Below are 26,336 nucleotides of genomic sequence, written 5' to 3'. Positions count from 1 at the left end.
ATGTTTGAACAAATTCAATCAAACTACGAGAGAAAATCCATTGACACTTAAACTTTAAATCCAGTGCCACCTATGCAAAGGCATTCGAGATAGATGAAGTCGACCGATCAACAGATACAAATGGAAGTCTTAACAATTGTACTGATCATTGTTGTGTTAACCCAAAATCTTACGAATGAAAGTTTTGGATCTGCGGCGTGTGAACCCAAATTTTAGTATGTATTGTCTGGAAAAGATGAAGGCTTGATAATTTTCTACCGCCATTTAGTATAGTGACAATATCTGGTCACTATATATCAAAATGTATAAAACCTCTGTTCAGTGGAAGAAACTTTGAAACTTTTAATCTCAACCATTAGATCTCCAATAAACGGATCAGACAAAGGGTGAAACTCCTAATTATTTAGACGCACTTTATGAAAACCGCTTAATCTCTAATCACAAGAGAAGGGTGCGTTTATGTACGTACTGACTGCATTTTTTATTTTTTTTGAGCATACGTACTGACTGCATATGCACCTGCCGATGAGTAGACTAGGAGCATCGCATGGTCAATTCCTGAAAACAGTAAGGCTGTAGCTTCCATATATGGCAGCCCGGCGTAGCCCGATCGGATAGAGAAGCATGTCTCCGGCTCAAAGGATCTTAACTTCTGGAGGCCCATGTCCATACGAAAATGCATTTGCTCGATTCAACGCAAATGCAAACATGAACGCCATGACTGGGCACATTGACCCGGCCCAGATATATTCGCATTTCGACAATCAATTAGATTCAGTTGGGCCGAAACCTCCCCTCCAATACCTCGGTTAGGCCAGTTTGCACCCGTGTGCATGCATGGGGAGGCACAGCAGTGCTTTTCTCATATGGTCCAGTACTCCCTCTGATTCTAAATTCTTGTTCGAATATGTATGCATCTATTCTTTAAAAACGTGATATATGTATATTTCGACAACAATTTAGGATTGGAGGGAATAACTTAATTAATTTATGCACGCATGTATTTAGACACATTTTAGTGTATAGGTACATATGTATTTAGATAAAGTTGTGACACTTGTCAATGATGATTTTCCTTTTAGTGTTCACTGGTTTTTAAACGTCATACTCAAAAGGAAAAGAAACCAGCTTCTAGAAAACCCCGTCCGAAATACAACAAGGCCGGGTAGATAGGAATGAGTTGTGGGCCGGCATGTCAAAATTTTTTTGTTGTGGGCCGGCCTTGTGGCGCGTCCTCCTGCCTGTCTGCATGGAAATGATTTTTGAAATAGTCAAGCCGTTCGTAATGTTTCAGAACCGACGACCATGCAAAGCAGCAAAGATTATAATTTCATGCTTACACTGTTACACATTGGAGTAGCAGTCAATAGAGACAGGAACACAAGATATAGACAGTCAAGTAGCTAGTAAACGGGCATGCAGCTATATATAGCTTCGTCGATCTTTCTCAGTTGACCGATCGTCGGAATGAATATCAAATGCTTGGATGGATGGACCGGATCAGAAGAAAGCCTCAGGGCCACCTGAGCGATGCGAGCGGCGGCCGTGGCCGCCACGGGGAACCGGCGGAGGTGGAAGGAGATCACCGAGAGCGCCACGGCAGCGACGCAGAGCGCCAGACCTGCGGCGAGGTAGCTGTCAGCGATGCTAGGGACGGCGGCGCGGAGGAGGAAGAAGAAGCCGAGCAGCGCGTACACGGCGGCTTGGATGTGGAGCCGCCGCTCCATGGCGTCAAGGTGGTTGTTGTTGATTACTGGCGCCGCCGGACGAGCTTCCATCTAGCTAGGCGCGCGGCTCTCTAGCAGTACTTTAGCTAAAGCTTTCATATGGGTCTAGTGCGTGGCCAGTCCTGTCTCTGTATAATTCCCACTTTCACGGGGCCGTAGCCCCCCGGAGAGTTTATATATACACGCGAGCGCAAGCTTAGAGGACAGGAAGGTATTGGTTTTCATAAAAGCTCCTCCTGGGTGATCTTTTGTCAATTCTTGGATATTGGTTTTGTCGTCTTCAAGCTTTTTCTGATGCAAAGCCTCCGAGTATATCACTCCAATAGGGTTGATCGGATTGTTACAAAAGGAAAATGTTGAAGTGTATCCATGGATCGCGTCCAGTCCTTTTTTTTTTGAAGAAATGCGTCCAGTCTTTTTTCAGAAGATCGGTCTTTTGGTTGTGTCATTGTCTCGTGTTGGATGGTTTTCTGTTGTCGACAACCTTCCTCTTGCAGCATGTTCTTTTGTCGCGAGCCAACGCGAGTGTTGCTGTCTGTGACAACTCGGCTCGAATGCTTTCCCAAGTCTAAAGGCGGCCAGCGTATCCTACTCCCACTTCCCAGTGTGCAAAACGACCGCTTCTTTTCTTTTTTTATTCTTAATTAAGCATCTTGGTCACGGTTCCAACTTCCTGCGCAACTATTGGTGTCGACCATATCTGCTACGTACCTGCACTTGTTTTCTGATTTGGCTAAAAGTAATAATTAAAAGTCGGTTCCTTTTAAAACTATTGCATCAATGCTTAAAAACACCGTTAATTGCGAAAGAACAAGGACTTGGTTAAATAACTCCAACATTACATAGAACCCCTAATAATTCGTAGTAAAACAAAAGAAAATAACCAGGTCATTTTTGAACTCATTGCCTTCTTCAACCAGAACGAGTCAATAGCATGCTGTCGCCCTCGCTCCACTATCGGGTCGAGCCAGCCTGACGCGTTGCTCACGAACGGAAGTCATCAACTAAGGTCCATGGGGACTAGCGTGTCCTAGAGAACATATCTCCATTGGAAGAAGCATGAAGTCCTCGGTCCATGTCCGACACAACCTCTTCAAGGAACAACAAACTGCTCATTATTGCCACAGTTGCAGAACCGAGAGGGTTGGGTGACGAAGGGGTGACTTCGACACAATGCTCATGTTGAGGGGTTTTGTGTTTAGGAAGAGTGACATGCGTGTGTGTTGACGATTCCGTCAGCTAACAAAGGAAGGCAAAGATTTACCTAGGTTCAGGAGTCTCGCAAAATAATACCCCTACGTACTGCTCGTCTGATCTGGTATTGATGGAGAGATTACATTATTGCCGTGGAGGCTAGGTCTCGGATGGAAAGTCCGGGTATTTGTATTTAAATTCTAAGTCGGTTTCCTTATCTGTTCTTGTCTTGAGCCGCAAGTTCAGGTAATCAGGATTCTGGTAATGTAGTGGGCTTCGTGCTGAACCGCAGTGGGTATAACAAAGACGAGAACCCAACAAGGCACTCTCACGTCAGTGGGGTCGGGCATCGGTACTGTGCCTCCAGGCCCTCCACCTCCCGTGCGCTCGTTCCCCACCATGTTAACTTTAAGTGGACACTCATCGGCTCATCCTTTCAACTGTTGACCTATGAACCCTTTTTTTTTTTGAGGGAATGAGAGGAACCCTTCATTGTATGTACTCTTGAGAAGAGAGAAAATTAATAAAGAAGCTATGTTCCCGAATGTTGCTTGTTCCTGTCTACATATCAATGTCTCAATTTACGCATGTACCTCTGCGATTGTGTGCCAAGAGACGGTCTTTGACTACGATCGATGTGTTGTGCAACCTCAGGACCTGACACTCTGACAGCCGATAGCTGCCGCACGACACGTTGTGAGCACATGCCTCTCCACCGGTCGAGACTCCATCAAGCGGTTTCTTGAAATAGATCACATACGTATAATAATCAGAATTTTATACCCGCTTCGTCCAAAAAAATAAGTGACTTGAATTTATATAAATCCACATCATTTATTTTGAGACGGAGAAAATATAAAAGTTGGATTTCCTAAATCGTGTGATTAGATTATTTTTCGGAATTATGCATAATTGGATTTTTTTCAGGAGTCGCGATGGTGTCAAAAAGGGACCGACCGAATTTGATGCCTTCACCGTGGGGAGACGGTACGTGCTGCACCGCCTGCGTTTTGGCTGCGGATGGCTAGGCAAGCCCGTGGCACCGGTGGCACGTTTGCATGCATGTGTATATTTCGTCGTGCTTTAAACATGTCTTGGGCCAAAACCTTGTATCCAAGCTCGGTGTCTCGTCGTCCTGAGCATTAGTATTCGGGATGGGCTGGGCGCCTGGGCTGGGCTGGCTTGGAATCGACATGCCGTTTCAGAAGCCAAACTAACACGATGTAAATTGGCCACCCCTTCGTGTTAGCAGGAAAGCGTACGTCTCCTGTCTCCATGCTGCCAAGAGGGATCGACCGAGCCCAGTGGGACTGGCTCCTCAGCCCACGGGTTCGACTCCGAAACAAAAGAAATGGCCTGTCTTGTCTTGGCATGCGTTGGCCGAATGCTTGGCTCCAACCACCAAAGCCCGGCCCGTCCTAAAGCATTCGTAATAGTGTAGTGGTATGGCTTTTGCAGTCCGCACTACTGTTTCAAACAAGAATCGGAGTTTCGACGCATACTGATGTAACCGTCTTAAAATAAAAATAATAAGTAACGTGGATTTGTATATAACGGAGCGGAGGGGTATGTTGATTTCGAAAGACCATAATACATAACCGAATATTACTTGTAGGTCCTACCACTTTCGGTGGACCAGATCAAGGCCACCGTTTCACCGATCACGCGGACCATGGTACAGAAAACCCATCTCAAATGGCCCAGGAATCTGTCTCAAATCACCCAGTATTGCTACTATTCTATACCATGTACTGGGCCAGATTCCATCTCCTATAGGGGCGGCAGCAGCCTTTTCGAACGCGCAGGATTGAGTCCATCGAGGATCCCGGGTTCCAGAAACTCACGTTCATACATAACACATTTTAGTTTTACTAATAATCTTTGATGTTTATGTTAGTTTCGATTGTAGTATCATCTAAATTATACGTTTATAAAGTAACAACAAAATTGGGAGTTGTACTTTTTTCACTACGGGAAAAACGGGTGTTGCCGGAGGCCCGGAACGCCGTCGGTACCAAGACCTGCCGGTAAAGGCTTCTTTGCCGGAGGCTTTTTCACGGTCCCTTCGGCAAAACCTTTGCCGGCGGCATTTCGTGGCTTCGGCAAAGAAAAGGAGATAACGAGAACAAACGGCACGGCGTGGCTTTGCAGGAGGCTCCCATTTTGGCCTTCGGCAAAGAAATTCCAACTTTAAAAAAAAATAAAAACAACGCAAAGCTGGCTGCCGCTGCAGCCCGCCGTCAAGCTGCTACTCGGGTCCGCTTGTCCGCCGCCGCTGCTCCGGGGAGAGAAGGGGAGAGACAGGGGCGCGGGGAGAGCCAGGGCAGCTCGCGTCCGCCTGCCACCGGAGCTGCTGGATGCGCCTCGCCGCCTCCGACCCGGTCGCCCGCCCGCCCCGTTGCGTCACCGTGCTCGCTACCCCGCCCCGCCGCGACCCTAGCTGGGCCGCTTGCCTACAGCCGCTGCCTCGCTCGCTGCCTGGTCTCGCGGCCGCCCCTGCTCTTCGCGCCGCCGGCTGCCCCGCACGCTCCGCCGGTCAAAGCTGGGTCACACAGATAGAGGGAGAGAGAGCGCGCGCCATGGCCGCTTGCCCCGCCGCCGGGAGCGTCCCCTGCTGCCGCGCCTCACGTCGCCGCCGCTTGCCCTGCCGCCGGGAGCGCCCCCTACTGCCGCGGCTCGCCCCGCCGCCGCCCCTAGCCCCGCCGCCGCACCTCGCGCACCGCCCCTAGCCCCGCCGTGACCGAGGGAGGAGGAAGGAAGAGAGAGGGGCGGGGAGGGACGAAGAAGAGAGAGAGGACCGTCGCCGTTGCTGCGCCACTGCTCGCCGTCGCGTTGGTGCTGCTGCGCCGTTCAGGGAGATGGGACGGAGGGAGGGAGAGACAGGGAGACAGAGGAGGAAGAGACAGAGAGAAAGGTACACGGGATGACGGGAAGAGGAAGAGACAGAGAGAAAGAGAAGAAAAGAGATGGGCAGCCCGGATCGCGCCACGTCACCGATCCGTGGCGCGGTCACGCGGATCGGTGACGTGGTCGAGGTCTTTGTCGAAGGCCAAGCCGCCGGCAAAGACTATTTTTTTCCTTTTTCTTTTGCGTGTATAAAATTGGTAAGGTTTGACCCATTTTAGTTATTTATATTGGCCTGTAATTTTTATCCCAAATTTACATACCCATAACATGGCACCATGCAAAAAGTTGTTCATTTTTGATAAAGTTTTAGTATTATTTCATCTTTTGTATTAAACGGCTCTAGAAAATGATAAGTAATTATTTTTACATATTAGGTGTTGATTTTAATTCATATTACTCATCACTAATGCCAAATGAAAGCACAGTAAAAAATGAACTCAAAAACTTGAAACATTATTGCGAAATTTGGTTCGGGACTCAAATTAGAAGGTTCATTCTCGAGATCGTGCGATTTGTGAAGAATGTACCCTTTAACTTTTTTGTATTGGTTTGAAATTTTATCCCAACCTTATATACCCATAATATGACTGCATGACAAAAATTGCTAATTTTTGACACATTTTTAGTATTATTGAATATTTCCCCTAAAACGGCTCTAAATATTGATAAATAATAGTTTTACATAAAAGTTGGTGATTTTAATTGAAATTAATCATCATTAACAGTAAATGGAACCATAGTAAAAAATTCAACTCAAAAAATGAAATGTTTTTTGTAAAACTTGGTTCGGAACTCAAAATGGACGTTTGAGCGCTAAGTTCGGAAACTTATACAAAGATGTTGCAATTTGTGAAACATGTACCATTTTAATTTTGCATATGGATCTGTAATTTTTATCCCAAGTGTATATACCTATAAAATGACACCATGCCAAAAATTGTTCTTTTCTTACAATGTTTTGGTAATTTTTTCATTTTCCCCTATTAAACGGCTCTAGAAATTGATAAATAATTATTTTTAAATAAAAAATATGATTTTAATTCACATTGCTCACCATCATTGCCATATTAAACTACAGTAAAAATTTCAACTCAAAAAAAGGTGGTTTACATCATAATTTGAAACAAAAGATAAATGGGATAGAAAAGAAAAATACGAAAAGAATATCTTTGCCGTAGGCCCGGCCGCCGACAAAGGCCGGTGCTGTTTTCTCGCCGTTACTACCGCGTTAAGTCCACATGGCCACCTTCATTGCCGGAGGCCTTTATTTGCCGGGGGCCGTTTTTATTCTTTGCCGGGGGTCTTTTGTTTTCTTTGTCGAAGGTTTTTTCTTTGCAGGCGGCGTTCTTTGCCGGAGGCCCGAAAAGAAGCCGCCGGCAAAGACTGAGGCCTCCGGCAAAAAAAGTTTTTCCCGTAGTGTTTACCTGATCAGTACAGTTTCGACACAGGCTGATGTAAGGTCATTTAGCTAGCTACAGCACTTGCACGAAAGGGATACGCGAAAGAAATGACGGCTCCCACGCAAGCTCTGGCTTCCCCAACTTTTTCCTGGCCCATGCATGGCCCAAACTTAACGGCGCAACGACTACGTCTCGATCGATGTCTCTAGCACCACCAGCAAAGCCAGCTGAAAAGGTAATTTTCGACACCTTCCTGCCTCCTGGAGCTGCACTTTTCTTGTCTTGCTCGATGGCTTCGATTAATTGCCAGAGCACAACAAATTAACTTACTGTTCGTAGATGATCCAAATTTGGGTGGGGATTAAAGAACTGACCATGTTTCAACAGAGAACTTTTCACCATCCTCATACAATTGTATCATGTGCAACAATATTTCATTGGAAACTAGAGAAGACCTGTTCTTCCAATGCCCCTTTGCGTTGACATGCTGGCAATACATTTGTACTGACTTCGTTCCTGATAACTCCATTCACCGGAATTTCCAGACCACCAAAAATATGATTGGAGCACTATTTCACATGGAGATCTCAATTTTGGTCTTATGGAGCATTTGGAAATGTAGAAATGATGACATGTTCCAATAAATTCAGCTAAACCTCATCAGATGCAGAAGTATCTTCAAAGAAGAGCTTTTTTAATCTCGTTTTTCATAGAACCAAGAGAAAATCATACATAAATTTTCAGATAGTTTTTTTCCTGTTTTTTTTCTGTAATATACCACCCTGTAATTTACCTTTTCTAAAAAAATATTGTACGTTCCTAAAAAGCCTATTGCGACGGTTTAGACTTCGAAAGCAATTCGCGATGCTAAAATTTGAGGGCATTCATCCATATGCATCGTTGCTTACTTGCTTACGCTGCATGATCATAACACATTGAGGGTGATTATAGTGGGAGTAACATCAGTATTATCATGCATTGCCACCTAAGCATTGAGATGAGGAGAAGGGGGTTGCCGGTGGGTTTTTGTTTCGCGGCAGAGGTGGCGACGGAGAGTTCAGGTCCGGTACCGAATACCTTGCCGGTGTGGCATCTGGACGCCCCCTTTGTGTGTGTGTTTTTTGTTTGTAAATCAAACTCAAATCTTTGGACCGGCCTGTTATTCGGCATCTACTCGTTCCGTTTTCTACCCAAAACCGAAAAGCTTTTCGCTTTGAGTGTTTTCAATATCTGTTAGAGCATGTTACGTCTTCGCACGCGTCGTCCTCCTCGGGCAACTCGGGGGAACCCTAGCCGCCGCCGGCTGAAAGATCGGTATGGTCGGCTAGAGGGGGGGGTGAATAGGCGACTATCGAATTTTACTTTTTCTGTTTCTTTTCTTGAAAGATACAAAGCACTTAATCTTAGGGCTCACTAGATTCTCTAAAGTGAATGCAACCCTAGTATGAAGTGCAATAGCCGAAGCAACAAGATAACAAGAATGTAAAGGGTAAGAATAGATACCACACGAGAGATGAAGATTTTCACCGGAGTTCCACCGATTGGGGTAGGTGTATGTCTCCGTTTGGAGGAGTGCTCTACCACAAAGGTAGAGGCGCCACAAAGGTTCACTCTATTCTCCTCTCACGACACCACAAAGGTGATGTGAGCTTCACTAGTGGCTTCCTTGGGGGCGAAGTCCAAACCCTTACAAACTTGACCGGGGCTATCTCCACAACTCAATTGGAGGCTCCCAATTCAATACCCGAGCTCCTCACACCAAGGGAGATCTTAAGACAACCGCTTCCGTCTAGGGCTCCCAAATGCCCAAGAGAAACGAATTCCACGAACGAAACAAGGGGAATCAACTTTTGGCTTGGTGAAACCCTAGATCAAGATCTTCTCCTCCAATCCTCAAAGAATCAAGAGTTGGGAGTCGCTAGGGAGGGAGATCTTGGAGATTTGAGCTTTTTGTGTTCTTGGGGTGAGAGGGGCTGTTCTTGGCTGTTAAAACGGTCAGCTAGCTCGTTGGGGATGAAGGGGTATATATATGGGGTCCCTAAAATCGAACCGTTATGCACTGCGCAGAGACAGGCCGGAACTTCCGGCCTCATTTTCCGCCGATCCTAACGGAGAGCGACCTAGACTGCAGGCAGAACACAACATGCTGAGTTTAGTTCTTCTCTCTCACTTTTTGGGGTAGGCTTTTTAGTGGGTGCAAATTATGTAGTTGTGTACGTGAAATTGATTCACCCATTACATTCCCTTGTGGATTCCCTTTTAATAGTACGGATGTCCTACGACTCAAATCAAAACGAAAAAGCCGCTAACACCGCTACGCTACATAGCATCTTGAGGGTCCACATCAACGTCTTGTGCCAATTTCTTTATGAAATCTGAAATACTTGACACACAGATTAGATACACAACATGTTGTGATCACCACAAAAAGCACTTAGGAGAGAAATGCCCTTTCACCGGCCCTTGAGGCCTCGTCCCCTTCCTCCCCCACCTCGCCGTGACCGGAGGGCCTCCGGGGAAGGTGGCGGCGGGGCGTTCTCTCTCTCGGCGCCCTTGCGTGCTCAGATCCGGGTTACGATGGAGGCGTGGGGCTGGCAGGGCCGTGGCGGCGGCGCGGGGTTGCAGAGGCCCGGCGGGCGAGGCCGTGCCTGCGGGGCGCGGCTGCGGTCAGCAGCGGGGATTCTTGCAATAGGATTTAAAACTTCCACCTATCTTATCCAAAATCATTGCTTTAAGGTTGGTAAATCCTATTAATAAGATCATAAAAGCTTTCATTCTATAAATTTATCTAAAATAAAAAAGGGTTTCTATTTAATGATGAAATTAAAATGCATAAATAGAAAAGAATTTTTGGATTTTCTCCATTGTATCAAAAGAATTTAAAAAATGGAAACTAGAAACTAATTAAAAAAATTCTTCTATATTTCAACTTAGAAAAAAGGAGTTCGGGCTGGGCCGGGCTTAGAAAAAAAGCTCGATTCTGGGCTCGGGCCGGGCTGGCGCCGGTTGCGGGGCGGCTAGTTGCGGAGCGTGCGGTGGGTGTCAGATCCGGGTCTTGCAGTGCCAGATCCGGGTTTTTGGGCGTCAGATCCGGTGCGTGGGGCGATTGCGGCGCCCTAGCCGGTGGTAGTTGGCCTGCGTGGCTGTATGCTCCTGTCCGCGGTGGATGCGTGGAGGCTGCAGGTGAAAACCCTGCACCGTCTTGTCGGTGCCGGCGACGACGGCGTCTACGGACGTCGCTCCCTTCTTGAAGGCGTCGTCGAGTAGCCCTTCACTCCCAATCCTATGCAGACGAGGTGCTTCCAAGCGAAACCTTAGATTCGTTCCGGATCGGGCAACGGTGGCGTCATCCGACGCCGTACCCTCCTGGTAGGCTTGCAGAGGTTGACTTGGCAGGGACGGCGGCTTCGTGCAGCATGGGCTGGAATGCGCTTGTGGTTCCAGTCAGGGCAGCCCCTCCTTGCTCCGATCGTCGAAGAAACCCAATTCTGCCTACCTCTTCTGGCACATGGAGTTGTTCCCTGTTCGGCGTCGTTGGAGCGGAGGGGCTTCGCCTTGATGGTTGAGGCTCCTTTTTTAATTTGGTCATGTGTTTTGCTTGTAGTCAGGATTTTCTGCACGGCTTTCCTAAAATAAGCCATGTATTGTATTGTTTTTGACCCAGTTTTTCTTATACACAGCTCAATTCTTTCTTCTAATCGAGCTACCGAAATCGACCGTCTCGAGGTTCCTTGGGGCCAAGGAAGCTACATTGCTCGTGGTCAGTAGCTGACGCGTGTCCTTACTACTCCGGACTACTCCGAAGGGGAACCACCGCCCCACACCAACCAAGCGAAGGCAAGCACATGGCGGCGCGACGCGGCTTCGATTCGCCGCCGGCGCTCCCGGAAGAGCTCCTCGAGGAGATCTTCCTCCTCCTCCCGCCCGACGACCCGGCGCGCCTCCTCCGGGCCTCCTACGTCTGCAAGCCCTGGAACCGCGCCGCCTCCAGCCGCGGCTTCCGCCGCCGCCTCCACGAGCGCCACGGGGCTCCCCCCTTGCTCGGATTCCTCCACAACTCCGGCGACCCCCGCTTCGTCTCCACCACTGCCTCTCCGTTCCCCCTCCCCGCCCCGGACCGCCGCTCATGGCGCGCCCTCGACTGCCGCCACGGCCGCGCCCTCTTCATCTCCGTGGCTGACGAGGAGGCCCGGGTCCTCCTCGTGTGGGAGCCAGTCACGGGGTACCATCAGCGGGTGCCGGCTCCCCCCGCTGCGCTCAGCAGCGATTTCTCCAACGCGGCCGTGCTCTGCGCGGCGGACGGGTGCGACCACCGCGGCTGCCACGGGGGACCCTTCCGCGTGGTCTTCGTCTGCTTCGACGAAGAGCTGCTGGACACTTTCGCTTACTTGTACTCTTCGGAGACTGGCACCTGGGGCGAGCCGGCCATCTTGAGCGGCACGACCTTCGATCTCAACCAACCCAGCGTGCTCCTAGGGAAATCTCTGCTGTACTTCGTGTCTGAATGTGCTTCCATCATCGAGTACGACTTGGCCAGGCACAGGCTGGATTTGTTCGACTCACCCTTGGACTTTGAGGTCGTGCTTGACTATGACAGACTTGTCTTTATGCTGTCGGAGATGGGTGGACTGGGAGCTGCCGTTGCCAGGGATTCACGTCTCATCCTGTGGTCAAGGGAACCGGAAGACGACGCTGATGTGCCATGGGTACAGAGCAGGGTCATCGACCTGGCCAAATTGCTTCCGATTGGTGACCTGGTAACCGAGTCTTCAGAAACATCACCAAAGGTGATGGGCTTTGCCGATGGAGCAAACACAGTTTTCGTGGGCACGGTTGCTGGCCTATTCACAATTGAGCTCCACTCACAGCGGGTGAGGAAGGTGCACGAGGACAGTGAGTTCAGCTCATTGATTCCTGTTGTTGACTTCTATTCTCCATGTTGTACACTCGGGCCACCCGGAAGCAAGGACCATGGCTTGCCACTGTCGAACGCCAGCGAGGGAAAATGGAAGGAGGATAAAACACTAGGGCAAGCACGGGAGCTGGTCGACAAGGGATCCAAGGCTATCAAAGAGGGGAACTTCGTCGATGCCGCCGACTGCCTCAGTCATGCCCTTGAGATCAGGTTAGCTCTCTCTACTCCCAAATGCCTCCCATCTTACCGGATGTGCTGAAATGTGTATACAGAATTACAGACTGATAGTGGTGGAAAATTTCCAATTAGTTCAGTCCTTTTCTGGTTTTGGTACTTTCATCTGTCCTTAGCTGAAATGCTGAATCGTGAACCTCAATTGTTACTTTAATTGGAGGAAGCACTCTAGGAATTGTTACAAAATGGTGTCATCAAAACTTAGTTGGTACCTTGGTTTTGATGGAATAATTGTTGCTGTGCTGCTCTGTATTGGATTATATAATTTTCATTATCTCTCATAGCCTTATGTTATAACCTAAACAATGATTCACCGACATATTATGTCCTAGGACTGCACATTATGGACAACTTGCTCCCGAGTGTGCTAGCACGTATTACAAATATGGATGTGCTTTGCTACACAAAGCAAGGCAACACAAAGCTGATGATGCAGCCTTTCCATTATCTAATGTTCCCGTGAGTGCACGAGTTGAACAATCAATGAAGAATACGACCAGCAAAGACGATACCGGAACTCAAAGACCTCCTGTAGGAACGATGAAGATATCTCCATCTTCAGGGAAAGGTGATTTGGAAAAGATACAGCATTATTCCTTTCCCCCAAACAGACACTTAAAGGCATATCATCCTATTTATTGATGACACTGCTCTTCCTCTGTCCATACCTACTAAATAGTATACTCAATAAACTGCTAATTAGTAATATACTCCTGCATTTTGTGAAGTATTTGTCTCACTTGGACATCGAACTGTTCTGCGTTTAGATTTATCTCTTGAATTCTCGATATCAGTCACTAGAGGGACCATTTTGTCAATCATGGTTTGCTAACTATTCTGAAGGCCCAATTAGATTTTATGCTTAATGATAGTAGATGATGTTGCTGGGAGAAGAAAAATGCTTTTATTGCCAACATGTTTATGCACGGTGGGTTGACCATCGTTTTGCTCTATAGAAGTTCTTCCTCTTGGACATCAGCTATGCAATAATGTATAATTGTTGATTTAATTTTTCATCAGAATTGTAAGTATTTGCCTTTAAATGGACCATTGCATTATTATGATCATGTTATATTGATTAAGTTGGATGTTAACTGTTTTCGCTAAAAAAAATATGTATCACTTGCGCATTTGCATCCATCTGATTGCTTTCTGTTGTTGTTTGGTGTTTCCCTGTTTATGTAAAGTCCCACTGTATAATAATTGATCATCCTTTTCAATGTGTTTTTCTACCTGCTGTAGTGAATCTAATATATTCAGTGATCAGGGCTAAACTCAAATGTCAAAGATCAAGAGTATGAGACTGGTGATAGCAAGGATGATGACAATGTGGGTGATTCTGATTTGGATCTGGCCTGGAAAATGTTGAATTTTGCAAGAGTAATAGTTGAGAAGAGCCCAAATGACAACGCTATGGAGAAATTTAAAATTCTTTTTGCTCTGGCTGATGTCTCCATGGGAAGAGGTGGCTCTCGTTGTCTTAGTGACATCTACATTTAACTTGTCGATGGTTTTATACTCATGTCACAACATTTAATTTGCAGGTGACTTTGACAACTCGCTCGGTTACTACTTCAAAGCTCTGGCCATCTTGGAGCATGTGGTTGAGGCTGACCACCCTGGAATTGCCAGACTGTATCCTCGTCGTGATGACTGCCAATTGTCTGTCATACAGTAGTATAAACAGTTAAATACTCCCTCCGATCCATAATAAGTGTCTTCGATTTAGTACAAAGTTGTACTAACTTTAGACTAAATCCAAGACACTTTTTATGGATCAGAGGGAGTAGTATAGAGCGGCATATTTGCAATCCATGTGTTGTTGTGCATCCTTGTGGGAGTATATGTTTTTGGTTCTACCCGTACATTTTGGTCGGTTAAGCTAAACATTTAGGCCTCGCTCGGCACCAATCCTATGGATTAGTGGGGATTGGGAGGGATTGGGAGGGAAATGAACTACAATCACTTCCATTCCCCCTGGATCAAGGCAGGGATGGGTTCAAACGGACAAGGGCTTAGGTTGCTAAAGGTGTCATTTTCATATTATTTTTTATGGATGTATGATGTCAGTTAATCTGGGACCCAAATTCACTTGCGCAAATGCACAAATTCTGTAGATGTGCAGAAGTGTGGTCACCAAAGGAAAATGTCAGTTTAGATCCTTGTATCTTGTGGATATCGACTTTGTTGACTTCCTTAATTCAGTAGTAGAAACTTCCGAATATGTTTGTGTTTGGCCTTCGAGTCAGTGTCCAAGCTCGCGGATGCTATCCCCTATTGTGCAAAGGCTATTTCACTATGCGAGTCACGTAAGCAGAGGTTGGAAAATGCCATGAAAGCTTTGTTGGCTGATGAAGGTGACAATGCATCTGCTGCTGAAGGGTGCTCTGGAAAATTTGCTATCGAATATGAGATGGAGTTCCTAACAGACTCATTGGCTAAACTCGTGGAGACGGTATCGAACTAGATTTCTTTCATGTTGGAAAAAATGTTCTTGCTACTGAATCAAGTCCTCTGCGAACAAAGAATGCTTCCCCTTGCATACATGGAATACTGACATCTCTGAATTGCTTCGTTTCAGCTTGAAGTACTGGAGAGAGCAATGTCAACCCCAAGCTCTGCCACGGAAGGGAGAGTTGCCTGATTGCCTCACAGGCGACTGGAAATTTAGTAAAGCTGTGCAAGGAGCTGCATGGATCTTCGACTTGCCTGGAATGCTCAGGTATTGACCTGCATTTGTAACTAGTTATATTAGGCTGGTCCACTGAACTCTTAAGTATATGGTGGACGTACTCTAAATCGTGTGGCTTTCAACCCATGGGCTGTTGTCATGGTGATCAGCCCTTTTGAAGTGTATATGCGGATGGACGAAATGAACGGAATTGAGTGTTAGTTCCATGGAAACTAAACCATTTCTCTGGAGTTTTCTTTCTCTGGAGTAACCGATGTCAATGAAGTCAAGAGACTCCAGTGTGCAGATGAATACACTCGCAGCTTGTTTGGTTCCCATTATTTGAGCCTGGAAGTCATTTTGGATTTGAAACCAATTTGTTTGTCTCTCGTTCTACAAATCCTTGTTGGCAAACAACCTGATTTTGGAATCTGCAATTCAAATTCACTCGAATGAAATCCAGTTAAAATTTGATTTCAGTTCATTTTTACCAAATGAATGAAATCAGGACTACAAACGAGCTGTCGGATTTTAGCATGCAGCATAAGATGATTACAATCACAGCTTGTTTGGCTCCCATCATTTGGTCTCAGTTCATTTGAGATTTCAGCCCATGCATGCATGGATTGAAATGAAGGCCACACGATTTATAGAAAGCCCACCGCCTGCATACTTCGCAGAATATTACTACGTCGAGGTTCGATGGGTCGCAGTCTCTCGCATCCCATTGTTCTTTGATCCTTCCTTCCCCTTGCTCTAAGATAACAAAAAGATATTTTTCACATTTTCTTTAAGTATGTACTGTAATATTTTTCAGTCCGTGGTATCACACGGCATCGGCAATCAGATAGAGATGTGGATGCAGAGCTTGTTTAGTCAGTGTCCTGAGGCCGGAGCTCATGTCTGGCCCGGGTCCGGAAAGTTGATTGTTTCTGCCTGAACAGGCCAATGAGTGGGCAGGTCTTAGAACAATTATTGGGCCTGCGGTTTGGGCCGATAATGATGAGGGAGGTCAGGTTTTGGCCCATCATCCACCAAAGTTACGCGGCGATCTCATTGTAGTTTAAACATCCCAGCGATTTCGGAATTTAGAGCAAGGGCAAAGGACATAAAATAAATTTCGTTCCGCTAAAGAAACACAAATCGAACTTGCGCTCTGAAAACTAGCAAGGCAGTGTGATAACCCCAGGAATTATTTCCGAAGGGTACAGTTTAGCCTATCAAAAGCTTTTATTTAGAAACAATAAAAAAGGACTTCTACCTAAACTGTTCTCCTGACCTGAAAGACAAACAAACTTCTATCTGTATAGCTGTGGGCGGTAAAGTGTGATCGAGAAGGTCCTTCGTGGATCCATGGCTTTCGTTGAGCTGATCGATGATGCAGTGCAGAAACTGGAGGCACAAGGACAATGCTTTGCTTTCCCTTGTCCGGTTCACCAGGGGAATTATCCGAGCTACTACTTGGTAGGCTTTTTCACTTGTCCTTAGCCCACATTCGCAGCCAGGTGAAGGCATGCAGCAAGGGAACCGCAAGCAAGACCCCTCCATCCAGCGCGCCTAAAACTGAAAGCCTGATGATGATGTAGCTTCCACCGTGCAGAGTCTTTACTCTTCTCAATGCAACTGGACATGCAGCATGGGGCATGGCTGAATCACAGTAAATAAGTACAAATACAGCATGACGTAAAGTTCATGTTGGTCAAAGATGCACACCCCTCGACATCCATAGGGCTGTATGTAATGAATGGTGCAACCCTAAAGTGCTAGGGTAAGAAAGAATGGTCCTACTACGTCCTACTCCAGGCAACAGTGAACTGTGTCAGCAGCCGTTGGGTTAATAATGCAGGAGACAAAGGGAGCAAAAACAATAGGCAAGAAACAAGCGAGGGTCTCTGATCAGCGATGTTAGCCTCACTAACCCCACGGTGACAAATGGTAAAACAGAAGTTTCCAGGAAAATAGTTCTTTTAAAAAAGTATTTGGGCCAAGAGACGAACGTGAAGAACAGTGCCAGGTTGGCTTCTCATGGGCATGGGAGTTGCTGTTGTTGCATAGGAAGGAGATAAATTCACAAGAAAAATAAGGAAGGTTTGTCCTTATCGCAGCACAGCTCTGACAAAATCCTAATGTGATCTGAATTTCTGTCCAGGAATGTAAAGGTACTAAGTGTAGGGAGATTAGATTGGGAGTGTACAAGGTAGCTTATTTGAACTTCTAATGCAGAGATCGTGGGCTGCTTGGCCGTTTAGCTTGTACTCCCACCGAATTCAAAATAAGTGTCATCGGTTTTGACGTAATCATGGTTCAAGTCTAGTTAAAAACTGTGAAATTTATTTTGAATTGGAAGTAGTGGTGTACTAAAATACTAATTATGTTAATTCAGTAGATTCTTCTGGATGGTATCTTTTCTGTGTATTTTCATGTGATACAAAAAAGGTCTAAATGATGCCCATGGCAGAAATGAAATGTAAAGGTTTTGCTTTGGCACTCCTAGTGAAAAGTTTACTGATCTTAAAACAATTGGTCACTTGGCCAGTGCTGTGTTTTGAAGAAAAAATTTATAACAATATAAATCAATTCAAACTGAAGATTAGACATAGGTACAAATTTGAAAACTGGAGCACACACTCCTAGTATTTGTCATGTAAAAAAATTAATGCATTCCAGCAAAACCTGACTATTGCATTCCAGCAAAACTAGAGCAGGTATAAGGGCCCCTTTCATCGGATGTTTTTCTTATGAATTTAGTAGATTTCCATCCAGAGGAACCGCATAAAGACCATCTGGAATGAGGCGCTAAACTTCATATGTACTCTCTTTGATCGATATTAATTATCGAAATAACATGTATTTATATAATTTTTTAGGCATAGATACATTTATTTTTGGACAAATTTGAGACAATTTAATATGGATTGAAGGAGTATTACATTCACCTTCCCTGTCTTCATTTCTTGTATAACTCACGTTTAGCAAAAAAAAAAGACATGTTTATGAATTCTTATGTCTTGGTTTCCTACATTTTCCAGTTGCTACATTTTTCCATCAATCCTCAAAGAGGAGTAATGAAGCACATGCCAAAAACTGAAGCAGTTAATTCAATGGGGGCTAAAAGGTGCTGACAATACCAAACAATAACCAACAGTAAAAGTAAAGGAGCACGGGCTAATAATGCAAGCAGCCTGCCTGAGCACCAGCAGGCATGCATGAAGCAGCCACCACCAGCAGCAGCAGCTAGAGTGACAAAGGATCAAAATTATGCCGTTTGCTGTTACTAATAAATCCACCTGACTTATACTGAATATTCAGACATGTAAATCTATTGTATTTACCATTCAAAATACAAGAAAATACATATTTCTTACCTTACTCCCATAATGTTCGTTTCCTTTGTCTAACTGAAGAACCACACAAGCGACAAGGAGCTACAATGACCATTTTTAATGGATTTTTTAAGGGGATACAATGACCATCTTTGACTAAGATTTTAGAGCAGGGACCTCCTAATCACAGCCATAAGTATGTGTTACCAAGACACTGGACCCTACAGTAGCTACTGTACCTGATGTTCACACATGCACTTCTGAGTTCTGAGCTCAAGCAGTGTGGAGCTCAGCTCAGAAGCACCCAAGTGAAGTCACACACTCCCATGGAGCTCAACTCCTCTTCTTCCTCCTCCCCTTACTTCCAACCTTCTGCAACCTTGCCCTCCACAAGAAGAGTAAGTGTCAAACCAAACCATTCCTTGATTCCTTCCTCCTGCTACCTGCTTTCTTGATCCAAAACCACAGCTCATTTCTTCTCTTCTGATACCCACATCACAAACTATTTCTGTTCCATGGATTATTGCAGAACTCGTTCCAGGGAGTAGGAGTTGGCGCATCAGCAGCCGGAGCTCGAGGAGGAGCGAACCCATTTGGACCCACATTCAGTGACCCACATTTGGAGCTCAAGACTTCAGAGTTCGTCCTCCCCATGGCCGCCATGGCCAGGAGCAACAGCAGCAACGGCCATGTCTACCACCACCACCACGAAACCTCCACCACTTCCTCCTCCTCTTCCTCCACGGCCTCGGCTCAGAGGAGATCAATGGAGCACTACCAGCAGCAGCAGGTCCCGGGGACTCCAGGGCGGCCATTGCTGTTCCTCAGCTCCTCGTCCTCCAGCCCCGCACACCCCCACCAGCTCGTCCCCTCGCGGCGGCCGGTGCCGTCGAAATGGGAGGACGCGGAGAAGTGGCTGCGGCAGTCGTCGTCGTCTTCTTCCGACCACCGCGGCAAACCCAGCTCCTCCAAGCAGCACAACAATGGCGGCGGCGGCTTGGTTCAGAGAGCCGCCGGTGCGGAGAAGAAGGATCCGGTTACGGCCAGGAGGAGCTCACTCGACAGTGCCCTTGCGCTCTACACGCCGCCTGCAGAAGTACTCCTCAAAGGTGAGTGAGCTCTGCTTTCCTTGTTCAGGATTTATGAGTCAGAAATTTTACTGTTAGTGTTTACCATTGAGAAATTAATGTTCTTCTTGGCTGCAGACAAGTTCACGGAGTCTGACAACGCGGAGCCGTCCAAGGAGAGCTTCGTGTTCCGGAGCTCCTCTTACTGCGAGCCGTCGGCGCCGAAGAACAATGGCGAGCTCCACCGGAGGGACATGGGCACGGAGATGACGCCCATGGAGACCTCGCGGTGCCAGACGCCGGTCAAGAGCTCGTCGTCCCCGGCCAGGCACAACACGCCCACGGGAGCCCGGTCGGGGCCCCTGGTGCCCTACACCGGCAATGGCGGCAAGGACATCTCGGAGCTGACGGACTGCCATTTCGCCAAGTTGGATCTGGGGGCCGGCGCGCAGTTCGACGACGACGCCATGCTCGTCAACTGGAGCTCCAAGGAGGAGGAGGAAGAGGAGGTGTCCAAGAGCCTCAGGCACTTCGAGGCAAGCACCGCCTGCGATAGGCGGGGCGCCGCCATGGCCGGCGAGTGCCGGTGGGAGGATGATGAGAGGGCCAAGAGCTGCATAAGGTTTGTGAATTTTGAAAATTGTAGTGTAAACGTTAAAAAAAGAAGTTAAAGAGCTTCTCTGTGTTCTTGGTAGAGGTAAGGATGTGTACTAATTTGGTTGTGTGTTCTTGTGTTTGATTTGGTTAGGTATCAGAGGGAAGAGGCAAAGATTCAGGCCTGGATTAACCTGGAGAGTGCCAAAGCTGAAGCACAATCAAGAAAGCTAGAGGTAAGAATCAAATTCCATTTGTTCCTGCTTCATAATACATGCTGCAATTTTTTTATTGTGCTATGATAAAACAGCATTCTTATCTGTGTTTGCTGTATCTGAAATCCAGATGCAATTTTAAGAAAACATTGTAGATGCAACCACAAAAGTTGTCAATACCAAATGGTCAATACTCAACAGTAGTCACAAAATGTGTTACAGTGGTGCAATTCTAGGACAGTTGTGTGGTCATTCTGAGAACCTTTTTGTGATCTTTGCTTTGTGGGTCACTGTCTTACTGATATGCTCATAGGCACAAGAAGTTCACAACAATAATTGCTTGTCTCAATCTTAAGTGCAAGAATAGCATCTGACGAACCCTGCCTCCCTGATCTTTGCCAAAATCCTTGTGAGAGCTGAAGTCACCAAAACCCTGAAGCTGCATATCAGTTGACTACATTAGTTTCGGCATACATATTATTTTGGGACATTGCTTCAGAACTCAAACAATAATAGCCAGTGGTCGTTTCCGGAAGTATTTTGTTTGAGTTCGAGAGATCAGTAACTCGGTATTTACAAAGGGCCGAGAAAATTCAAGATTATAAACTAGTATGGAAGAAGATTGGGATCACAGCTCTGTCATTTCTACGTTTCTTCGCCTTTCACAGCCTCCAACACAGCCAAATGTCGTTTTGCTAATAAGACGAAACTGTTTATGTTCAGAATGGTAACTAAACAAAACTGGCCTGAAGCTATCAAAATCCTGCACTATCTATCATAGTCACTTGACTACATTTAATTTTGGCGTGCGTGCTATATTTTGGTACATCGGTTCATAATTCAAACAATGTATTCCGAATTCCCAGTGGCCACTGAATACTTTTCAGAAGTTACTTGATCAGTAGTAACTTGGTATTTACCACGCATCGAAGAAAATTCCGGATTATAAAGTAGAGAAGAAGATTGGGATTACAGCTCTGTCATCTGCACGTTTCTTCGCCTTTCGCATCGTCCAAGGCAGTCAAATCCACTGCAAATACTTTTGGCCCTTTGCTAATCAAAGTTGTTTACAGTTGCCGAAACCGAAAGCATTGATTGTTCATCGCTTTCGATGTTGTTCGTGACCTGGACTAGTATTACCACTCTTAGGTCAGTCCGAGTAGCCATGTGAATTTCTTCGGTCCGGGAGCACCAAGCCAAACAATATCATTTTATGTTTTAACCCTAACCTAAGATGAAGGCATGTGCTTGTGGTGGTATCATAATGATCTGGTAACGCACTTACAGTACAATACTGATACTAATGCAAATTGCACTGTGTACTAGACTACCAGTGCAGAGTACAGACATTGGAGAGTAAATTCAAAACTCTTTCCCTCCATGCTGCACCCCATGGTCCAAATTGTTAAACCATACTAGCACTCCTTAATCTGGGGCAAGTTTTTTCTCTGTCAGAGATGAGAACTCCACACGTTTTATTATTAATGATGACATTCTTTGGTACTATCCAAATCAGGTGAAGATCCAGAAGATGCGGTCGAGCCTGGAGGAGAAGCTGATGCGGCGGATGACGAGCGTGCACCGGCGCGGCGAGGAGTGGCGCGCGGCGGCGCAGGCGCAGCACCTGCAGCAGCTCCGGCGCGCCGCCGCCACGGAGCACCAGCACGCCCGGCGGGTGAAGACGATCAGCCATCGTCTATCCGGTAACAGGAGCAGCAATGCCTCATCTTCCTGCGGCTGCTTCCCCTGCAACAGCAATGGCGGCGGCGTCGTCAGCGGCAACTTGCTGAACTACTACTAGAGTAATAGTACTACTGGATGTGTACTTGAGAACATAGGTGACCCGGCGGCCGTGGAAGATGTGTAATTCAGAACTCAGAAGAGGTTGATGATTCTTCTGGAACGTGTGAATCAGGTGGAGTCATGTAGCAGCATCAAAGGATGAGTTATATACTGAATGTTGGCATTATTGTTTCGTTAATCCGTTGCTAAGATCGATGTCTCATGTCTGTGAGGAAGAACATGGATTGAGCTTAAAGGAAGGGTTCAAGACAGTGGTGCCAAATTGCAGCCAGAATTTCTCACAAGCCGGTCGTTTGAGCCTCATGTGACGGTGCCGGCGCGCGTGCTGAATTTTTCTGCATGCGTGGTCGAGCCTGACAAGTGACATGACACGGCTGCCAAAACAAGCACCCAAAACCATCACCAGCCAACGATTAAGTCAGTGAGCGAGCCAATAATTACTCTACTCACGGACGCACGCACGCACGCATCACGGGGACCCGTGCCCTCCTTCTTTGACCGGGTCGGTCGGTCGGGACGATGCAGTGCAGAAACCAACAAGACAAGCGCTGCCCCTAGCTAGACGAGCTTCCGTCGGACAGACACATGCCATCCAGGACGCGACGCTGGCTGTAGCGAGCATTCTCTGCTCTCGAGCTTGTCGTCGAGCCCTGTGTCTCTCCCTCGCTCGCTGGATGATCGTCAGAAACGTAGGGAGGCAGGGACTAGTGCCTTGAAATGCGTGCGGCACCAGAAAAGAAAAGGAGGGACGCGGCTGCTTTCTTTCTTTCCTTTCGGTAGACTGGGCTGGGGAAAGGCTGATGGGGAAGTGCACGATGATGGTCATATCAACAAAGTTCGTGGGCAGGAGACAACGGAGAAGACGACGACATGGGCAGCAGTATTTGTCAAGACTGCAACTCCTTTTTATTCTCAGAAACCTGTCCAAACGTTCTCCAACTCTGTACACAGCAAGGGCTCATGTCGTGAACAAACTAACAAGGCAAAATCAAATGACATGCATTTTTGTCTTCTAAACCAGAAACGGGTGCGCTGGATACTGTGGTTTCCAAGTACTAAACTCCAGCTCGGAATCATGTTTTATTTACAGCAGCACGGGGACAACAGTAAATTCAAAACATTAGTCACCATCACACCTACAAAACAGGATACACAGAGAAGATTATGTGCAGAGACACAAAAATTGGCACGAACACTATAGCACATTTACAGAACATCATGCCGAAAACAACCTAAATTATGTGAGATCACGCGCCTTTGATCAGTCATCATCCTTGGCTGCTATTTATCTTCAGGCGCTAAGCTGTCTAGCAAGTCGCTCCCTTTGTAGTTCGTGGCAGCAGCGCCAGGATTCGGCGTGTGCTGCCTATTTGCAACACAAAAGGATGCTGACGATGTTTTGTTATTCCCAGCAGCAGCACCCCAGACGACAAAATCTGTGTCTTCAAGGAGACCCTCGGAAGCGATCCTTGCATCTCGGAAAGGTGCGGAGCACTTCTCCTTGGAGAACTTGATGCAAGCCTCCTTTGCCGATTCGAGACAAGAAGCCATTTCTCGTTCTTCACATTGCTCTCTTTCTTGATAGTCGGTCGGTGCCCCTCCGAACAAGCCTTTCCACCAGGGGGGCTTGCATTTGCGTGTCGCCATGATTGAACAGCCAGACCGTGCACCGGCCTGCCAAATGATGGAAGCTAACCTGCTGTTAATTCCATTGACATGGAAAGGTCTGTTGTCCACACAAGTAAACTAACAAGTACAATATGCAGACAGCAGATTAAAGTGCAAACAGTTGGGCTGAAAACAGAAACTGAGAGGTAATATGGAAACGGAACTTTGCGAAACGTTAACATAAACAGAATTTTAGTTGTGGAAACAGAGCGCCTTTTTGGCTTTTTCCGATAGAACACTGGCGGAAACAGAATATTCTGTATCCATACATGCAGTGTGAAAGCCAAATGCACTGGGGCCAGTTGAGGTCTCAAGGATGCAAAAAAAATCTACTTGTAAACAAAATACACAATGTGTACAATTGCCATATTTCTATTTCCAACCGGCATGCATGTAAAAGTGTTCATTTTCTCAATTTCATTCTTGATAAGCAAGACTTCCAGAATATTTCTAACCCCCCTCATGAATTAATGATTCCACACATTGCCTTCCAAGAATAAAATAACTGAAATGCACTTAAAATTCTAAATAGCAGTGCTACTGCAGCATAAACTGACAACTATACCAACCGATCTTGGCATTTATACTAGATGCAAAATTGCTAGATGACAATCTGATAAATACAACTACCTCCACAAGACCACAACTTTAGAGAATAACAACAGACACTTCATTTGCCAATTCTACTGTAGAGCAATGCCAAGTATGACAGCTAAAATTTAAGAAGCCACAATCTTGGTTTTGCTCTATTCAATGTATGCAGCTGATAAATTAAGGCAAAAACGACAAAATTGACCTTGTTTGAAACTTTAACACAAAGTGACCTATGTTCAAAAGTATAACAAAATGTAACCTTTTCTTGAAACGCCACACAAAGTGGGATTTCGCTAGGCACGGAACGCCACAGTCAATGTCGTTTGCACCCTAGCTCACTCCTGGCCATTGACCACTGACCAAGCTAACATGAACTAACGGAAATGCCCCGAGCTTGGGCGTTCGACCCTGAACCTCATGGCTTTTCAGGTAGTCCACGTCAGCTCCGCAGGCGATGAAAGCAGACCATGAGCAACGGTCCTAACGCCATTGACCGTGGTGTTTCCTTGCTTAGGTAAATGCCACCATGTGTGACATTTCCAAAAAGGGTTAGATTTCGTAAAAATTTTGGACACAGATCATTTTCTGTTGAAATTTTTGAAATAGATCATTTTTGTCGTTTTTGCCAGAGATTTACCGTCCAGCATACTAGAGGGAGTCAGCTCGGCCAGCTGCAAAACTAAAAGTTCATAGCCTTTCAGACATGGAAGAACAAAAACTGGCGAATCTTAGTAACCAAACAGAAGCCTAGCTTCGTCAACTCTATGATCAACATTTCAGAAACCAACAAAGCAATGCAAAAGTAAATCCAAACACTAAGCATGTAACATTATGGAGTGTCTTAAACCCCAACTACTTATCTTCAGTAGCCAGGAGCTTGTCTGCCCTGTTTGATGTACGCAGCTGCTAAACTTGCTGCCTGGCATGACTAGCACAAGGCAGCTCGGCCAGCTGCGAGAACAAACGATGAGTTCAGGGAGAGCCTTCCAGTGTATGTAGATGCATTGCCATCTGCAATCCGTATCTACATTACATCAGGGACAATAGCATTCTAGACGATCAGCACCTATCGATTGGCTAATCCATCTATCAGTTGTTGCTAGGTAGAGTAGTTAACTGCAAGTTGCACTTTTCAAATGCTTAATAGCAGTGATACTGCATAAACTGACAACTATAACCACATGCCAAACGAGTCTGATAACTACCACCACCTCCACAAGACTGCGACTTAACAGAATAACACCCGACGCTTCATTTGCCAATTATACTGTAGAGCAATGCCAACCATGACAGCTAACGCTAGATCAGCCACAATCTTGGTTTTGCTCTCCACACTGTATGCAGCTGAGAAATTTACCGACTAGCATAACTAGAGCGAGTCAGCTCGGCCAGCTGCAAAACTAAACGTCCATAGTCTTCGAGACAGGGAAGAACAAAAACCGGTGTCTCTTAACAACCAAACAGAAGCCTAGTTTCATCGACACCATAATCGACATTTAATTTCCACCACCAACATAAGCATTGCAAAGAAGTAAATCCGCACGCAGAACACATAACACCATGGAGCGTCGTAAACCCCAATTACTCATCTCGGGGCTAGCCAGTTGACAGGGATTTACCTCGCACTGGGAGAAGAGGCTGGCCTCGGCGGCCTCCCAGGCGGCGCGCCAGCTCGCGGCGTCGCGGAAGGCGAGGACCGGGGGCTCGTCGCCGGCGGCGGAGGAGGGGACGGGCGCCCGGAGCAGAGGGAGCGGCGAGTCGAAGCGGACGACGGTGGCCGCCGGGGAGTAGTCCTCCGAAATGTCGATGGCCCCGCCGGGGAGCGGAACGTCCATTCGCGTTCGCCGCCGGGCGCCGGCGATGGCGGCGTGTGGCGGGGGTATAATTCGATTCGGTTAGGGTTTAGGTCGTTTAGGTCTCAGGTGTGAATGTGATTCGGCTTAACTGGGCTCAGATAGATCGTTCTCTTCGTTTGGGCTGGGCTTGGAGAAGCTCGTGCTCGGCCTGAAGATTCTAAAGCCCGT

General features: G+C 46.6%; 3 protein-coding genes across 4 annotated transcripts; 2 read left to right on the top strand and 1 right to left on the bottom strand.

Annotated features, from left to right (window-relative positions):
* Positions 1 to 11,005: 11,005 nt before the first annotated feature.
* On the top strand, positions 11,006 to 15,389 carry LOC100826997. Its single transcript, XM_010239257.3, has 6 exons — positions 11,006 to 12,353; positions 12,710 to 12,945; positions 13,645 to 13,842; positions 13,922 to 14,012; positions 14,589 to 14,832; positions 14,959 to 15,389. Exons 1-6 carry the CDS (start codon positions 11,074 to 11,076, stop codon positions 15,019 to 15,021), a joined length of 2,112 nt encoding a protein of 703 aa, XP_010237559.1. The 5' UTR covers positions 11,006 to 11,073; the 3' UTR covers positions 15,022 to 15,389.
* Positions 15,390 to 18,468: 3,079 nt separating this feature from the next.
* On the top strand, positions 18,469 to 22,241 carry LOC100837115 (uncharacterized protein DDB_G0271670). The gene is made up of 5 exons (XM_003577317.4): positions 18,469 to 18,769; positions 18,901 to 19,480; positions 19,577 to 20,060; positions 20,187 to 20,268; positions 21,764 to 22,241. Exons 1-5 carry the CDS (start codon positions 18,614 to 18,616, stop codon positions 22,046 to 22,048), a joined length of 1,587 nt encoding a protein of 528 aa, XP_003577365.2. The 5' UTR covers positions 18,469 to 18,613; the 3' UTR covers positions 22,049 to 22,241.
* Positions 22,242 to 23,034: 793 nt separating this feature from the next.
* On the bottom strand, positions 23,035 to 26,226 carry LOC100836805. 2 transcript variants are annotated; one of them, XM_010239256.2, is made up of 2 exons: positions 25,932 to 26,226; positions 23,035 to 23,741 (listed from the first exon to the last, which is right to left on the bottom strand). In XM_010239256.2, exons 1-2 carry the CDS (start codon positions 26,145 to 26,147, stop codon positions 23,358 to 23,360), a joined length of 600 nt encoding a protein of 199 aa, XP_010237558.1. In that variant the 5' UTR covers positions 26,148 to 26,226; the 3' UTR covers positions 23,035 to 23,357. The 2 variants fall into 2 exon arrangements, with proteins under 2 accessions (XP_010237558.1, XP_003577364.1); XM_003577316.3 differs by having other exon boundaries at positions 23,035 to 23,724.
* Between the last annotated feature and the right edge of the window lie 110 nt (positions 26,227 to 26,336).

Source organism: Brachypodium distachyon, chromosome 4 (genome assembly GCF_000005505.3).
Source record: "Brachypodium distachyon strain Bd21 chromosome 4, Brachypodium_distachyon_v3.0, whole genome shotgun sequence".
Lineage (NCBI taxonomy): Eukaryota > Viridiplantae > Streptophyta > Magnoliopsida > Poales > Poaceae > Brachypodium > Brachypodium distachyon.
The sequence above is the reverse complement of the archived record's forward strand: the minus strand, read 5'-3'. Positions and strand labels throughout refer to the sequence as shown.

Bases quoted from the DNA above. Each gene is read 5' to 3' on its own strand.
- LOC100826997 (XM_010239257.3), top strand. From the start codon at position 11,074: ATGGCGGCGCGACGCGGCTTCGATTCGCCGCCGGCGCTCCCGGAAGAG. The intron at 13,843-13,921 runs GTGGCTCTCGTT...TTTAATTTGCAG, and splicing joins TGATGTCTCCATGGGAAGAG to GTGACTTTGACAACTCGCTC. The intron at 14,013-14,588 runs GTATCCTCGTCG...ATTCAGTAGTAG, and splicing joins CACCCTGGAATTGCCAGACT to AAACTTCCGAATATGTTTGT.
- LOC100837115 (XM_003577317.4), top strand. From the start codon at position 18,614: ATGTTCACACATGCACTTCTGAGTTCTGAGCTCAAGCAGTGTGGAGCT. The intron at 18,770-18,900 runs GTAAGTGTCAAA...GGATTATTGCAG, and splicing joins CCTTGCCCTCCACAAGAAGA to AACTCGTTCCAGGGAGTAGG. The intron at 19,481-19,576 runs GTGAGTGAGCTC...TCTTGGCTGCAG, and splicing joins TGCAGAAGTACTCCTCAAAG to ACAAGTTCACGGAGTCTGAC.
- LOC100836805 (XM_003577316.3), bottom strand. From the start codon at position 26,147: ATGGACGTTCCGCTCCCCGGCGGGGCCATCGACATTTCGGAGGACTAC. The intron at 23,725-25,931 runs GTAAATCCCTGT...ATCATTTGGCAG, and splicing joins GCCTCTTCTCCCAGTGCGAG to GCCGGTGCACGGTCTGGCTG.